General features: G+C 39.8%; 1 protein-coding gene across 1 annotated transcript in view; it reads right to left on the bottom strand.

Moving 5' to 3' along the window:
* The window catches only part of adcy1a (adenylate cyclase 1a), a 196,422-nt gene that overhangs the window by 120,277 nt on the left and 59,437 nt on the right, over positions 1-16,708 (bottom strand). The window contains exon 4 of the mRNA XM_061883768.1: positions 1,155-1,266. Within this exon, the coding sequence (XP_061739752.1) occupies positions 1,155-1,266 (112 nt within the window). The remainder of the gene's footprint in view (positions 1-1,154; positions 1,267-16,708) is intronic.

Below are 16,708 nucleotides of genomic sequence, written 5' to 3'. Positions count from 1 at the left end.
CATAATACATACCGACTGGTATACATACATAAAATATACTAAATGGTATACACACACAACACATACTGACTGGTATACATGTTATGATCCGATGCCCGGATCATTCCATATTCTTGTTTTTGTTCCATTTTTGGTATCACACTCTGTTGTTTGATGTCCTTAGTTCCTGTTTTGTTCTGTCACCATGGTAGCTTATTAGTTCACCTGCTCCTTGCTTTCTACACACTCCTGTTTCTACTGATCACTGCCATATTTAAACATGCCCCTTTTCGTTCTTCTGCCTCGGTTCCTAATTTGCTTACACGCAACAAGTGACGGCTGCTATTCATTGTTAGTACTCGCTAGCTTTCACGCTACGCTTCTTTCTTTCCTAGCTCTCATGCTAGCTCCTTTTGTTTGCCTTTTCTGCTTAGCCCCAGTGTTTTTGTTCTAGCCTGTTTTATTAGTTGAATAAATCTTTAAATTCTTACCTTACGCTGTGTTCTTGCCCGACGCATCCACGGAGGAACAAATCCGGCAATACACACTTAAAACATACTGACTGGTATACACACATAATACATACCGACTGGTATACACACATAATACATACCGACTGGTATACACACATAATAAATACTGACTGGTATACACACACAATATATACACTGACTGGTATAGGTATACACATAATACATACTGACTGGTATACACATGATACATACTGACTGTGCTGACTAGTGCTATGAATAATTTCCAGGTGCACTGTATCTTGCCAGTTCAGTTTTACTTTTGTTTTGCACAGCCATCCCTATGCTTCAGTGCCTTTTCCGAGCGGGACTTTTGTTCATTATTGGTTTAAGCGTTACATAACTTTCACATACCAAAAAGGTTGAAAAACACTGCACTAGACAACGGCACATTATTATAATTATTGAATTGCAAAAAATATTTTTTGGACCAATAAGGTGAAGTCGCATAATTTTTCCAAGGCACAACAGAGAGTATCTCACAGCACACTGCCCTAAACAATGGCATTGAGCGATTATGTCATAGGCAGGCCCCTTATATAGGTCTGAAAAGTCACTCATATATATATTTTTATATATGTTCTATATAAATCAATTCTACCATCAATGGAAGAGTTATTGGAAAAATAAAAGCCATCCACTTACTGTAGCAAGTTCATCAAACTTCCCGAAAAGCTCATTGAGGAGTTTGACCAATTCCTGAGCAGTGCACTGGGATGCCAAGCTGGTGAAACCCACAATGTCCGCAAATAAGATGCTGTCAAGACAGAGAAAACAAAAACGTTATAAGTCATCAAAGAATGTCATATGTGTATATATACCACTTGGGGTGTAACGGGAAAAAAAAAATTTGGTTCGGTACGTACCTCGGGTTAGAGGTCACGGTTCGGTTCATTTTCGGTACAATAAGAAAACAACAAAATATTAATTTTTTTGGTTATTTATTTACCAAATTTGTAAACAATGGCATAACATACATATGCACACAGCGTCCATTGTCAGGGTTAATGTGGTCAACATATATAAAATAAAAACTAAATAAGGTAAACCATGAATTGATTAACGTGGACCCCGACTTAAACAAGTTGCAAAACTTATTCAGGTGCTACCATTTAGTGGTCACTTGTGCGGAATATGTACTGAACTGTGCAATCTACTAATAAAACTATCAATCAATCAATCAATCAATCAATAAATCAATCAATAAAGCTCAGAATAGTTTCTTAACAAAACCTTTCTACATATAGAGTGCTTTTTTTGGATAGATCGATTGAGACTTTTATTAGTAGATTGCACAGTACAGTACATATTCCGTACAATTGACCACTAAATGGTAACACCCCAATAAATTTTTCAACTTGTTTAAGTCGGGGCCCACGTTAATAAACATTAAACTGCCTCAAGTTGTTGTTCAGATTTAATAAAATGACAAAACTTTTCTTCTACACATAAAAAGAGCAACATTAAACAGTTTCAAGTCAACTCAGCCTCAGATTAACTTTTCTCCAACCCCCCAGCCTGGTTAACTTGGCAGTAAGAAGCTATAAGGGCTCATTGTTCTTCCACCATAGAAGTGGGTCAAAATCTAGTTTTTAATACAATATGGACTTAAATCTGCTGCAATAAAAACATTTGTTATTGCTTCAGCCCTGCCTGACTCGCCGAGGAGAGGCCGCTTGAATGCGGTGGTGACGCTTCAAATGGGTTAGCATGTGTTATGAGAGTAGCATATGTGTGTGTGTGTGGCCCTTTAATATGTGACAGCATGTGAGGTGAGTGTGTGGGCGAGCGAGGTGAGTGCGGGGAGTGGCTAGTGTTTTGTTGGATTGGCTGTGTGCAAGACCTCAATAAAGCCACGAATTGCAACTAATTGCCGGACTCTTCATTTACCCTGGAGTCCGGAGCTGTGGACACCCACTTCCGGGTAGAGTAAATGGTGTTGCCCCCGAGAATACATCAGCCCTGGAGGAGTGTCTCCCCCTGCGCTCCTCGACTACGGTCTGGGAGCCGGAAGCAGGAAAGGTGCAACACATGTTTGACTTGTTGTCAGAAGCAGCTGCTGAACAATGTCGCCAAACCTCCGTCCTCCATTGTTGTATCGCACAGCCAAAGTGTTCCCAAACGGGAGTTCTTAACGAGGCAGGAGGGTTTTCCAGCTCTGGATTTTACATGTCGCTGCTAGAATGTGTACTTGTTCGGTACACCTCCGGACCCAACCGAAGCCCCCGTACCGAAACGGTTCAATACAAACACACGTACCGTTACACCCCTAATACCACTGTATATCGATCCTCTTAGAGAAAGCAGAATGGATGTCACAGAAGAGGATGTTTCCTATTGTTGACTAAACGTATTTACAGATCACTCTGCTGTAAAGACACGGGCAATCAGTGAGTATCAAATCTGATAAGTGAAAGTGTCATTTGATGGTAGCCCACCACCGCTAAATGATTTACAGGTTGGAACTGAATGCTGCTGGTGCAACGGTGAGTGCAGCTGAAGGAAAGTGATGAAAGCTACTTAAGGCCTAATTTCATTACCTGAGGGACGGGCCAGATGGCAACAAAACAAGATGTTATGGATATCACTGACTAGGTTGGACTGTACACAGCTCTCACGGGAGGGGGAGCCTAAAAGTAGAAATCATCCAAATCATCTATGTTACTTAATGCCTGGTCGATATATCGATTTTCTCGATAAATTCTAGTCTTTTGTGTAGCACATTGAAATTATTTTGTTTTTCTTTACTTGATTAAAATGAACGAGAACAATTCACTTTCATAACAATTTTAAATCATTTGGAGTCATACCGTTTATCTATGTATGAACTACATTAACCTATTCTCTTTTAGGAAAAGCTCTTGTGTACGAAACCCAAAACCGGTGAAGTTGGCCACGTTGTGTAATTTGTGAATAAAAAACATAATACAATGATTTGCAAATCAACTTATAGTTGTCACACCTGGACTTGGATTTGTTTTGCTTCTTCCACGCAAAGGTTGTTTGGCACGAGCCAGACGAGAATTCAGATACATATTTATTTATTTAAACACTATAATAAAAAAATAAACAAACTAAAGGCGCTCACAAGGAGGTATAGAACTTGGCTACAAAATACACAAATACAACAAAACCCCTGCACGATGGCATGAAATGACAATAAACTATAAACAAAAGGACTTAGCACAAAAGCATTAAACTATGAACTATAGACAACATCTTACATGGAACTATGGACGAGAGCATGAAGGACGTGCAGCAAGGGTAGCGTGTGTGCGTGAAGGCAAGCAGGCAAGCAAGCAAGCAAAGTTCCCAGAACGATGAACAGAAAGCAAATGACTTAAGTAGTAGCAGTGGTAATGAGAAACAGGTGTGAGAGCTAAAAGGCAGGGCGTGACTAGGATGGCAAGGTGAAAATCAATGGGTTGGCATGGAAACAAACAAAACCAGGAAATGCAAGACGTGAAACAGAGTCCAAAAACAAAACAAAACCTGACAAAACATAAACCTTGCTTAACAGGCATGACAATATTCAATTGAATGGACTGCAAATACAATATATTTAATGTTCAAACTGAGAAACTTTTTGTTTTTTTTTTGCAAATAATTATTAACTTAGAATTTAAAGGCAGCAACACATTGAAAAAGTTGGCACAGGGGCATTTTTACCACTGTGTTACATGGCCTTTCCTTTTAACAACACTCCATAAACGTTTGGGAACTGAGGAGACCAATTTTTGAAGCTTTTCAGGTGGAATTCTTTCCCATTCTTGCTTGAAGTTGTTCAACAGTCCAGGGTCTTCGTTGTGGTATTTTACGCTTCATATTGCGCCACACATTTTTAATTGGAGACAGGTCTGGACTACAAGCAGGCCAGTCTAGTACCCGCACTCTTTTACAATGAAGCCACGCTGTTGTAACACGTGCAGAATGTGGCTCGGCATTGTCTTGCTGAAATAAGCAGGGGCGTCCATGAAAGAAACGGAACATATGTAGCTCCAAAACCTGTATACACCTTTCAGCAATAATGGTGTTAAGTCATTTACGTCACTTTATGCCTGGTCGATATATCGATTTCATTGATACATTCAAGTTTCTTGTCGCAGATGATATAAAAGAAATAAAACATCTATGGCAGGGGTCGAGAACCTTTTTGCCTGAGAGAGCCATGAAAGCCAAATATTTTAAAATGTATTTTCGTGAGAGCCATATAATATGTTTTAACACTGAATACAACAAAATGCGTGCATTTTTAAGTAGGACTAACATTCTTTAAGTATAATAAGTCTCTTTTTCTTTTTAATAGGATTTTTATTCTGAAGTTAACCAATAATAATTAAAGTACTTCTTAACATTAATGCGACTTCATGAACACGTATGGTAGAAAACGGTTGGATGGATTAAAATGCATGAGGATGTTTTATATTTTGAATGTTATTTTTAACACTGTGATTATGTTATGGTAATTTTGTATATCTATTATCACACAACTTTAATGCTTAAGGGCCGTTGCTATAATTATTGTCAATTGTAGTGAAGTGGTATTTTTCTTTGTCCGTGCAAAGGTGGCAATCCAAAAGATTGCCAGCCATTCTGGTGTCAGTGTCTGTGTTCAGGAACGGCCTGCTGACTGCCAAGGCCGAACACCGCCGTGATGCAGACAGAGCAGAGAGACAAGGCGATATCACCAGCATCAACACATTTGCATTTTTGTATAAACATATATTGTGTCTAACTGGAGTCGTCGGGCTTACCCCCTTCCCTCAGAGACAGCTTCAGTGATGTTAAAAATGGACCTCCCAAATAAATAGAGGAAGCACGTGGGCTGGACTTTTACAACGTAGTTTGGATCCGTAACTAGAATACAGCCCAAAACACGTCTCCTCATTGAGACAAATTTAACTCTGTTTCTGCATGATTCCTTGCTTCTCGTCTGTTTAATAGATGTCATCAGTGTTTGAACGTGACAGATTACCAGCGGATATATTCATTTCTTATCGTGTTAAGCAATATCAGCTAAGATTTACCTGAGAGCAAGAAGCAGTCATCAAAAGAGCCACATTTGGCTCTAGAGCCATAGGTTCCCTACCCCTGATCTATGGTGTTCTCCTCTTCGTACGACATCATGTTTGCCCCGTTGAGCTTCTGTGGCCCTTGCCTTTAGCGGAAATGTACAAGCCTATCAAAACACGGCTAACGCTAACAAGAGTAAGACGTTTGTTCCAAAGAAAAGAAAAGTGTATTTAGACTTGCTGCAACAAATGCGGAATAAGTGACCGCACAGTGCAAAGTTTGTTTAAAAAAGGCCATAGCACAACAAATGTATTCCGCATCTGAAACGGCATCAAGATGAGAAGGGGGAATGCAACTTTTTATGAGGCGAACAGGATTACAACAACAACTCTTGTCGAAATATAACCCATTTAACCATTAATATAGTGATATATTACAAAATTCAAAACCAGTTAAGTTGGCACGCTGTCCATCCATCCATCCATCATCTTCCGCTTATCCGAGGTCGGGTCGCGGGGGCAGCAGCCTAAGCAGGGAAGTCTGGGCTTCCCTATCTCCAGCCACTTCGTCTAGCTCTTCCCGGGGGATCCCGAGGCGTTCCCAGGCCAGCCGGGAGACATAGTCTTCCCAACGTGTCCTGGGTCTTCCCCGTGGCCTCCTACCAGCTGGACGTGCCCTAAACACCTCCCTAGGGAGGCGTTCGGGTGGCATCCTGACCAGATGCCCGAACCACCTCATCTGGCTCCTCTCGATGTGGAGGAGCAGCGGCTTTACGTTGAGCTCCTCCCGGATGGCAGAGCTTCTCACCCTATCTCTAAGGGAGAGCCCCGCCACCCGGCGGAGGAAACTAATTTCGGCCGCTTGTACCCGTGTTCTTATCCTTTCGGTCATGACCCAAAGCTCATGACCATAGGTGAGGATGGGAACGTAGATCGACCGGTAAATTGAGAGCTTTGCCTTCCGGCTCAGCTCCTTCTTCACCACAACGGATCGATACAACGTCCGCATTACTGAAGACGCCGCACCGATCCGCCTGTCGATCTCACCATCCACTCTTCCCCCACTCGTGAACAAGACTCCTAGGTACTTGAACTCCTCCACTTGGGGCAGGGTCTCCTCCCCAACCCGGAGATGGCACTCCACCCTTTTCCGGGCGAGAACCATGGACTCGGACTTGGAGGTGCTGATTCTCATTCCGGTCGCTTCACAGTCTGCTGCGAACCGATCCAGTGAGAGCTGAAGATTGGCACGCTGTGTAATTTGTAAATTAAAACAGAATACAATGATTTGCAAATCCTTTTCAACCTATATTCAATTGAATAGACTGCAAAGACAGGATATATAAGGTCCGGACTGGTAAACTTTGTTATCTTTTGCAAATATTAGCTCATTTGGAATTTGATGCCTGCAACATGTTCCAAAAACGCTGGCATACGTGACAAAAACGACTGAGAGAGTTGAGGAATGCTCATCAAACACTTATTTGGAACATCCCACAGGTGAACAGGCTAATTGGGAGCAGTTGGGTGCCATGAATGGGTGAAAAAGCAGCTTCCATTAAATGATCAGTCATTCACAAACAAGGATGGGGCGAAGGTCACCACTTTGTGAACAAACGCGTGAGTAAATTTTCGAATAGTTTAACAACAACATTTCTCAACCAGCTATTGCAAGGAATTTAAGGATTTCACCATTTAGGGTCTGTAATATCATCAAAAGATTCAGAGAATCTGGAGAAATCACTTCACGTAACATTGAATGCCCATGACCCTGGATCGCTCAGGAGGTGCTGCATTAAAAATCGACATCATTGTGTAAAGAATATCACCACATGGGCTAAGGAACACTTCAAAAAACCACCGTCAGTAACTACAGATTGTCGCTACATCTGTAAATGCAAGTTAAAACTCTACTATGCAAAGCAAAAGCCATTCATCAACAACACCCAGAAAGGCCGCCCGAGCTCATCTAAGATGGACTGATGCAAAGTGGAAAAGTGTCCTGTGGTCTGAAAAAATGAACATTTCAAATTGTTTTTGGAAACTGTGGATGTCGTGTCCTCCGGACCAAAGAGGAAAAGAACCATCCGGATTGTTGTCGGCGCAAAGCTCAAAAACCGGCATCTGTGATGGTATGGGGGTTTATTCGTGCCCAAGGCATGGGTAACTTACACATCTGTGAAGGCACCATTAATGCTGAAAGGTACATACAAGTTTTGGAGCAACATATGTTGCCGTCCAAGCGACGTCATCATGGACGCCCCTGCTTATTTCAGCAAGACAATGCCAAGCCACACGTTGCAACAGCATGGCTTCATAGTAAAAGAGTGCGCGTTCTAGACTGGCCTGGTAAACGTGTCAACTTCACTGGTTCTGGGTTTTGTACATGGAGGAGGATTTTGGTATCTATACCAAAGTATTTTCTCTGTAGATGTAAAGAAATGAAAATGTATAGTTTTGCTGGAAAGCAGTATTTGAAGCAGCTTGTTCAGTGAGTTTCAGTGGGAGACGACTCACACCTGTACTAGTGTAAGGGATATGGACACATACCCACAACCCCACCCCACCCCTTTGCCACCACTTCACCCCTTGAGAAGCGACGGATGGCGCAGCGGCGGAAGGGCTGCAGCTTCAACAACAGATGCTCCCCTACCCTTCACCTTCTGTTGCAAGTCTTGTTGTTTCTGTGTCATAACATTTGTATACTGTATGTGCTTATCGTGGCTATTGAGTTGATATTTGGTGCATGTGCACATAATAGGTTCCTAAAATATTGGTTGTTTCTTGCTCAGGCAGTTGTTATTTGTGAGCCTGATGTATGAAACCGTGAGACCTACTGTATTACTGCAGCTCGACAGAAAAGCTCTGCTGTGTGATTTGAATTCAAATGCCACTGTGCTGCAGGTCATGCTGTTTGTGTGGTGGATGAGGATGAGAAGGGGAAGGCCAGAAGATAACATGAAGGTGGAGGAGAGGGTGAGCAGAGCAAATGCAGGAGAACAAACCCCGTTTCCATATGAGTTGGGAAATTGTGTTAGATGTAAATATAAACGGAATACAATGATTTGCAAATCCTTTTTAACCCATATTCAATTGAATGCACTACAAAGACAAGAAAATTGATGTTCAAACTAATATTTTTTATTTTTTTTTGCAAACAATAATTCACTTAGGCTGCAACACTTGTCAAAGTAGTTGGGAAAGGGCATGTTCACCACTGTGTTACATCCCCTTTTCTTTTAACAACACTCAATAAATGTTTGGGAACTGAGGAAACTAATTGTTGAAGCTTTGAGAGTGGAATTCTTTCCCATTCTTGTTTTATGTGGAGCTTCCGGGGTCTCCGCTGTCGTATTTTACGCTTCATACTGCGCCACACATTTTCGATGGGAGACGGGTCTGGACTGCACTCTTTTTTTACGAAGCCACGCTTGTTGTAACACTTGCTGAATGTGGCTTGGAATTGTCTTGCTGAAATAAGCAGGGGCGTTCCTGAGCCCATGTGGTGATATCCTTTAGAAATTTATGTCGGTTTTTGATACAGTGCCGTCTGAGGGATCGGAGGTCACGGTCATATTAATGTTGGTTTCCAATGGAGTGATTTCTCCAGATTCTCTGAACCTTTTGATGATATTATGGACCGTATATGTTGAAATCCCTAAATTTCTTGCAATTGCACTTTGAGAAACGTTCTTAAACTGTTCACGCAGTTGTGGATGAAGGGGCGTACCTCGCCCCATCCTTTCTTGTGAAAGACTGAGCATTTTTTTGGGAAGCTGTTTTTAAACCCAATCATGGCACCCACCTGTTCCAAATTAGCCTGCACACCTGTGAGATGTTCCAAATAAGTGTTTGATGAGCATTCATCAACTTTATCAGTATTTATTGCCACCTTTCCCAACTTCTTTGTCACGTGTTGCTGGCATTAAATTCTAAAGTTAATGAGTATTTGCAACAACAAAATAAAAATGTTTATCAGTTTTAACATCAAATATGTTGTCTTTGTAGCATATTTAACTGAATATGGGTTGAAAATGAATTTGCAAATCATTGTATTCCGTTTATATTTACATCCAGCACAATTTCCCAACTCATATGGAAACGGGGTTTGTAAATAATTGTGCAGGCAAACAAACTAATTGGAATCACATCAAAACGGGGCTAAATCAAACCTTTTAATACAAAGCTAATAGTTTCAATATGTGTGAGTGTGTCCACATCAGTGTGTTTGCAGCAGATCCCAGGAGATAGAACCTTCACTGGACTGTGATGTTTCGACTCGGGCAGCAAGAGGAGGGATGCTCCTCAATTATAAAAGGAGTGGGAGCTAAGCGGACAGGACAAGAGAAAAAAAAAAAGATACAGACATGGTGGGAAAGCTTGTCTCTTGACAGGGGTGCTGTTGACATTTTACCTCGGCCTCCACTCCCAACATCCACTATCACTGAAGCGGCTCACTTATTCTCTTTAGAGGCCTTGTTGCAATACAATCAGCTCAAAGTCATAGTCAGACTCTAACAGGCTAATATTCTCTTAATATCAGCTTGAAAATTGTCTGCTTAAAATGGTGATGAGATTCACACACCAGGGACACCCAACAATGATATGTTATTATACTGTAACTATGATTTCTTTTTCAATTAATGAGCCGTAACATAATGATTATCAAATTGCACCAAACCTGAATGAATCAGAAAACATTCGATCTATATTTTGGTTGCTGATTGGGTGTTGTTTTTAACAAACAAGTAAAGAATGAGATGTAATTAATACGTTATTAATCTGTAATAAACATCCTGCATTTTCATTCTGTCTAGAGCTACTTCTTTGGTACTGATTAATGCGAAGCGCTACCAGTTTAATACACACTTAAATAAATTGCCAGAAATAGCCAATTTGCTCAATTTACCTTTAATAAATAAATCTATATACCTATATAAAAAAATGGGCATTTCTGTCCGTCATTCTGTCGTACATTTTTTTTCCCTTTACGGAAATTTTTTTGTATGGAATAAATGATGAAAAAAAACACTTAATTGAACGGTTTAAAAGAGGAGAAAAAACGAAAAAAATGAAAATTGATTAACTATCAATTTTGATTGATAGTTAATCTTCAATTTCGACTCTTTAAGATTCAAAATTCAATCAAAAAAAATGAAGAAAAAACTACAAATTTTCTAGATTTGCCACATTCTGTGTGTGATTTGTTAAAAAGTCTCCGGCTGACTGCTAGGCCACTTCAAGCACTCACCACTAGCTTGCAGCACATTTGTATCGCTCATACAAATACGTTAGAGCAGGGCAGATTGGGCCCAGTTTATAATTCCCTATTATACAGTATGTTAGGCAGTCCTGCACTAAATGAGGACTATGTTGTTGTTTACTTTATTACTCTAGTATACTCTGGACTGAAGCTATGTGCCTTTATTGTTTGTGTAGCTGTTGTTTTGAAACATAGTTTATCTTCAATTTCGACTCTTTAAAATGTATAATTCAACCAAAAGAAATGAATAGAAAACTAGCTAGTTCGAATGTTTTTGAAAAAAAAAATAATAATTTATGGAACATCATTAGTATTTTTTCCTGATTAAGATTCATTTTATAATGTTTATAAAAGTCCAATCTGCACTTTGTTATAATATATAACAAATTGGACCAAGCTATATTTACTAACAAAGACAAATCATTATTTCTTCTAGATTTTCCAGAACAAAAATTTTAAAAGAAATCCGACCTCGAGGTATGTCTTTACAATCTTTAAAATCTCACTAAAACACTATTAAAACAATAAGCAGATAAGGGATCTTCCAGAATTATCCTTGTATATGTGTCTAATTACATCTGAAACGCTCACACTGCCGCCGCCCGGAGCCGTCGATTTTTTTTTTCTTTCTAGTCCTTCACTATCAATATCCTAATTCTCAAATCTTTCATCCTCGCTCAAATTAATGGGGAAATTGTCGCTTTCTCGGTTCGAATTGCTCTTACTGCTGGTGGCTCCCGTTAAAAACAATGTGAATATGCAGGACTTTTCTATTAGCGACCAAAAATTGCGAACTTTATCGTGGATGTTCTCTACTAAATCCTTTCAGCAAAAATATGGCAATATTGCAAAATGATCAAGAATGACACATACAATGGACCTGCTATCCCCGTTTGAATAAGAAAATCCCATTTTAGTAGGCCTTTAAAATCAATGTTGTTGTCAAAGTTCAATAATAAGATCAATTGAATACAATTAGAAATGTAAAAAACTACCTAGACTCTCTTGCAAAAATACAAAACCCACAATCAGTGAAGTTGGCACATTGTGCAAATAGAAAATAAAAACAATACAATGATTTGCAAATCCTTTTCAACCTATATTCAATTGAATAGACTGCAAAGACAGGATATTTAACGTTCGAACTGAGGAACTGTTATTTTTTGCAAATATTAGCTATTTTGGAATTTGATGCCCGCCACTTCTTTCAAAAAAGCTGGCACAGGTGGCAAAAAAGACTGAGAAAGTTGAGGAATGCTCATCAAACGCTTATTTGGAACAACCCACAGGTGAACAGGCTAATTAGGAACAGCTTTTTTGAAACATTGAAAATATTTGCAAAAAATAACAAACGTTAAGTATCATGTCTTCGCAGTATAATCAATTGAATATAGGACTTGCAAATCATTGTATTCTGTTTTTATTTTACGATTTACACAACGTGCCAACTTCACTGGTTTTGGGGTTTGTAAAACACGTTAAAGACACTGAACACTCTACTGTCACCTGGCGGCAAAAGTGGTTAGTGCATGCCCCAAAATCGTCACGTTTCATGTGTCAGGTAAATCAAGATGACCGGGGCCATATAAATCCCCTTCCTATGGTAAGCATGGGTTTTGTGCAATGTTAACATATACGAGAAATACAAGTTAATTGCCTTTAAACGGTGTGGCACGGTTGGGAGAGTGGCCGTGCCAGCAACCTGAGGGTTCCTGGTTCAATCCCCATCCACCAACCTAGTCACATGCGTTGTGTCCTTGAGCACGACACTTCACCCTTGCTCCTGATGGGTCGTGGTTAGTGCCTTGCATGGCAGCTCCCACCATCAGTGTGTGAATGTGCGTGTGAATGGGTGAATGTGGAAATAGTGTCAAAGCGCTTTGAGTACCTTGAAGGTAGAAAAGCGCTATACAAGTATATCCCATTTAACATTTTACCATTTATTTAAAATGATAAACTTGCATTTTTGTTATAAATTGTCATTACATTGGTGGTTAATTTGGACTAAAAAATGAATGGCAATAATTTGTAGGTCAATATATCATTGAGCAAAATGTGTTATCGGCCCAATGTTGTGTTACAAAATGTTTGTATCAACACTGTTCAAGAGAAAAAAAAAACACAATCGTGCTTTTTGCCAGTGAATTTGTTTGTCAAATGACTTCTGAGTATTTGACTGAGCAGTTAAACCAAAAAGGTATTATCCCAATATTGTGGTGATAAAACCGTACATCTCCTACAATTAATTTCTGTAATTAGATTTATTGCTTCATATTACACAGTAAGTCTATGATCAAGGAAAATAAATTATTGTAAATGTGATTAATTCCAGGCAGCTCATCCATTTAATAGAGGGGAAACCGACATGGGAACCTATGCCAGCTTAGTCACCTGAATACAATGTTGGCATCACCCTTTCTGTAAAACCAAGGAAACAAAACAAAACAAAATAAATTCATTAAAAAAAACACTATGTATTAACAATAAATACAACACAATTTTGTCTTGAGGATTTATATTAATATGTTTACCTTAAACATGTGTTATTTTATTGCAATAAAGAAAAACGCCTCAAAAAAAGTGCTTTCTGTGAAGTAAAGACTGAGCCCACAAAATGGAAAATTCACTATAAACAATTTGAAAGTCTCAGCTACTGCATTAAGCTTGTATTTAGAACAACATTGGGCTAAAATGAAATAAGAAATACATGTCTTTATTTTCCGCGACCCCAAAAAAATAAAATAAATATATTTATACACTAAGCGCTGGAAAATGGATGGATATATACATATATATATATACACTGAACTGTTCTTAAATACATATAGTATTTTTTGGACTATAAATCGTTTCATTATTTCAAAACCCGACAGTGCTCTGTCATGGATATTTGGTGACGAACCCCAAGATGCAGAGATGGAGGCCGGCATAGAATGTGAAAACATGATTTAATTCAATACTAAGACTAAATCAAAACCAAAAGGGTACAAACACAAAGCGCGCACGAGGCGGATGATCAAACAAAAGGAGCTAGCCTGGGAGCTAGAAAATAACAAACAGGAGCTTAGCGTGGAAGCTAGCGGGTAGCCAACAGGCAAACAGAAGTTGTACTTGTATAATGAAAAATAAAACGGAAGCAGGGAACAAAAAACAGTAAGCTACAAACATCAACTGAATATAGCTTACCGCTACACTGCAAAGACAAGGTATGACACGACAGGAGCGATAACACATCACAAGAGCGACTAGACGTGACATCGACAAGACAATACAATACAATGATCCAGCAACTGACACAAGACAAAGGAGGTACAAATAGGAGCGGGCTGATTGGCAACAGGTGTGACCAGGTGCCAATCAGCCGCAGTTGAGGAGGAACACAGCACTCAGGGAACAAGACAGGAAGCTGACAAAATAAGAGCACTTGACAGAAACTAAAGACAGGAGATACTAAACACAGAGAGAACAGACAAATGCAGAGGAAAACAAAAACATTGACAAACTGTCAGGGGAAAGCCTGACATGCTCCTTATAACCCGGTGCGCCTAATGTACGGAATAATTTTGGCTGTGCTTACCGACTCCAAAGCTTTTTTATTTGGTACATGGTGTAACGATAAGTGTGACCAGTAGAAGGCAGTCACACATAAGAGATATGCGTGGACTGCAATATGATGGCAGTCACACATAAGAGATACATGTAGACTGTAATATGACTTAAGTAAACAACACCAACATTGTATATGTTCCAATGAAATAATAGAACATTACACACAGCGCTCAAAAATCTATCAATTTTTTTTAGTACGACTTTGGTAAGCGATGAAGCCACACCGCTTGATGGATTGTACTGTGCTTCAACATAGGAATATTACTATGGTGTTTGTATAAGGTAAGACGTATTATCGTTCTGTTTCACAATATTATACAAAAGCAACTTTTTTTTACCTTCTGATACCTGCTAATCTGTATTTGGGATCTGCGTCAGTCCTGAAAGGCATACTGGGCGATACAGAGTACACTGATGGTTGTGATATAAACAACTTTAACACTTACTAATATGTGCCACGCTGTGAAACCACACAATACAAGATTGCCAAACACATTTCGGGAGAACATCCTCACAGTAACACAACACATCAAATACCCAGAATCCTTTGTATCCGTGATAAAACCCGAATATATTTTACACTCCCGCGCCCCCAACCCCGGCCACTTTACCGACGCACGGGTTTGCTGCTGTGTATAAAATAGTCAGGAAAAGTCATGAATACAAAGGATTCTGGGTATTTGTTGTGTTGCGTTTATGTTGTGTTACTGTGAGGATGTTCTCCCGAAATGTGTTTGTCGTTCTTAATTGGTGTGGCTTCACAGCGTGGCGCATATTACTAAGAGTGTTAAAATTGTTTATATCACAACCATTAGTGTACTCTGTGCCACCCAGTATGCCTTGCAGTCGTGTGCGTGTTGCTGCAGAAGCCACACACAACATGATAATGGACTGACAAGCAGATGGTACATGTTGTAGAAGGCGACAAAGCCAATGGCTTCATAACACGCCCTAATACTTATTATCTGGGTGACTGCCGGCAGTCATTCAAAAGAATAATTGCGTCTCCTATTGTCTTCTTCGGTTTATGAGACGGGTCTTAAATAACTCTTTGAATGGCCAAGGATACCGATACCAGAACCATGTATATCAAATATTTCCGAATGGTTCAACCGCCACCCGCCCGAATCTAATTAAAATCTATTTTTTCGTCATGTCAACTGCCCGACCCGCGATTTATCCTCGGACTCCGCGGATGAGACCGCAAACCTCGCATCTCTAGCGTGTGCTATCAAGTTTGCAGGCGTTTTAGTACATGCAAACCTTTACAGTATTTTGTTTTAAACATAAACTGTGCAATTTATTATATGTTTGTGCTTGACCTGCTATAATGTCCCATAAAATCAGATTTTTTTCCTGAACTGATCTGTCGTGTTGCAGCGTCTGCCAAAAATACAAGCCCTGCTTATGTGATTAATGAGGGCTGGCACTGTTCTGCGGCCGCGGTCAAATGGAGGCGATTAGTGCAACGTTGGAGCGAGAGAGAATCATCCGTCAACGTGTCGACAATCTAAATATTTCTGTAAGAAATAAGAAATATTTGACTTATCTGTCGAGCAATTTAATTTTTGAGCTGATAAATGATTTAACCCTTGTGTAATGTTCATATTGTTGTTACTCAGCCAGCGTTTGTGGGTCTGATGGACCCGTTGCATTTTTTGGCTTTTAATGCCTCACAATCAAACACTTTTATGTTAAAATACTGAACAGATGTTTTTTTGGAATAAGATAAACATCTGTTCGGTATTTTAACGTAAAAGTGTCAAATCAAAACACTTTTATGTCAAAATACTGAACTGATGTTTTATGGGATAAGATAAACAACTGTTCAGAATTTTAACATAAAGGTGTTTGATTGTGAGGCATTAAAAGCCACAAAATGCAACCGGTCCACCAGACCCCCAAACGCTGGCTGAGTAACAACAATATGAACGTTGCACGGAAAAATTCTCTGCCAGTTTCTGGATCCCACAGGGATTCTTGTATTGTGTTTCTGCACCTGCGGTTCCCACACAAGGTTGCAACATTGTTTGTCAACACGGTCTGCTCTCATTTTCTCGCACATTTGACCCTCTGATGTTCTGTGTACCTACACTCTGTCCTCCTCCTGTCTAGGCCTGCTGTGGGTGGGTGGGAGGGTGCGTCTGGTACACAGAACATCAATTTCCACGCTTCTATTAGCCCCGCGTCCACTGGACCCGAGGCTAATAAGGGGGGTGTATGGTGTGTGGTCATTAAATATGTATTCTGATATTTGTTCTTCCCAGAAAATGAGCCAAAGGTAGTGAGTCTCAGTTTGAAAAATTAATGAATTT

This window comes from Nerophis ophidion, linkage group LG22 (genome assembly GCF_033978795.1).
Source record: "Nerophis ophidion isolate RoL-2023_Sa linkage group LG22, RoL_Noph_v1.0, whole genome shotgun sequence".
NCBI lineage: Eukaryota > Metazoa > Chordata > Actinopteri > Syngnathiformes > Syngnathidae > Nerophis > Nerophis ophidion.
The sequence above is the reverse complement of the archived record's forward strand: the minus strand, read 5'-3'. Positions and strand labels throughout refer to the sequence as shown.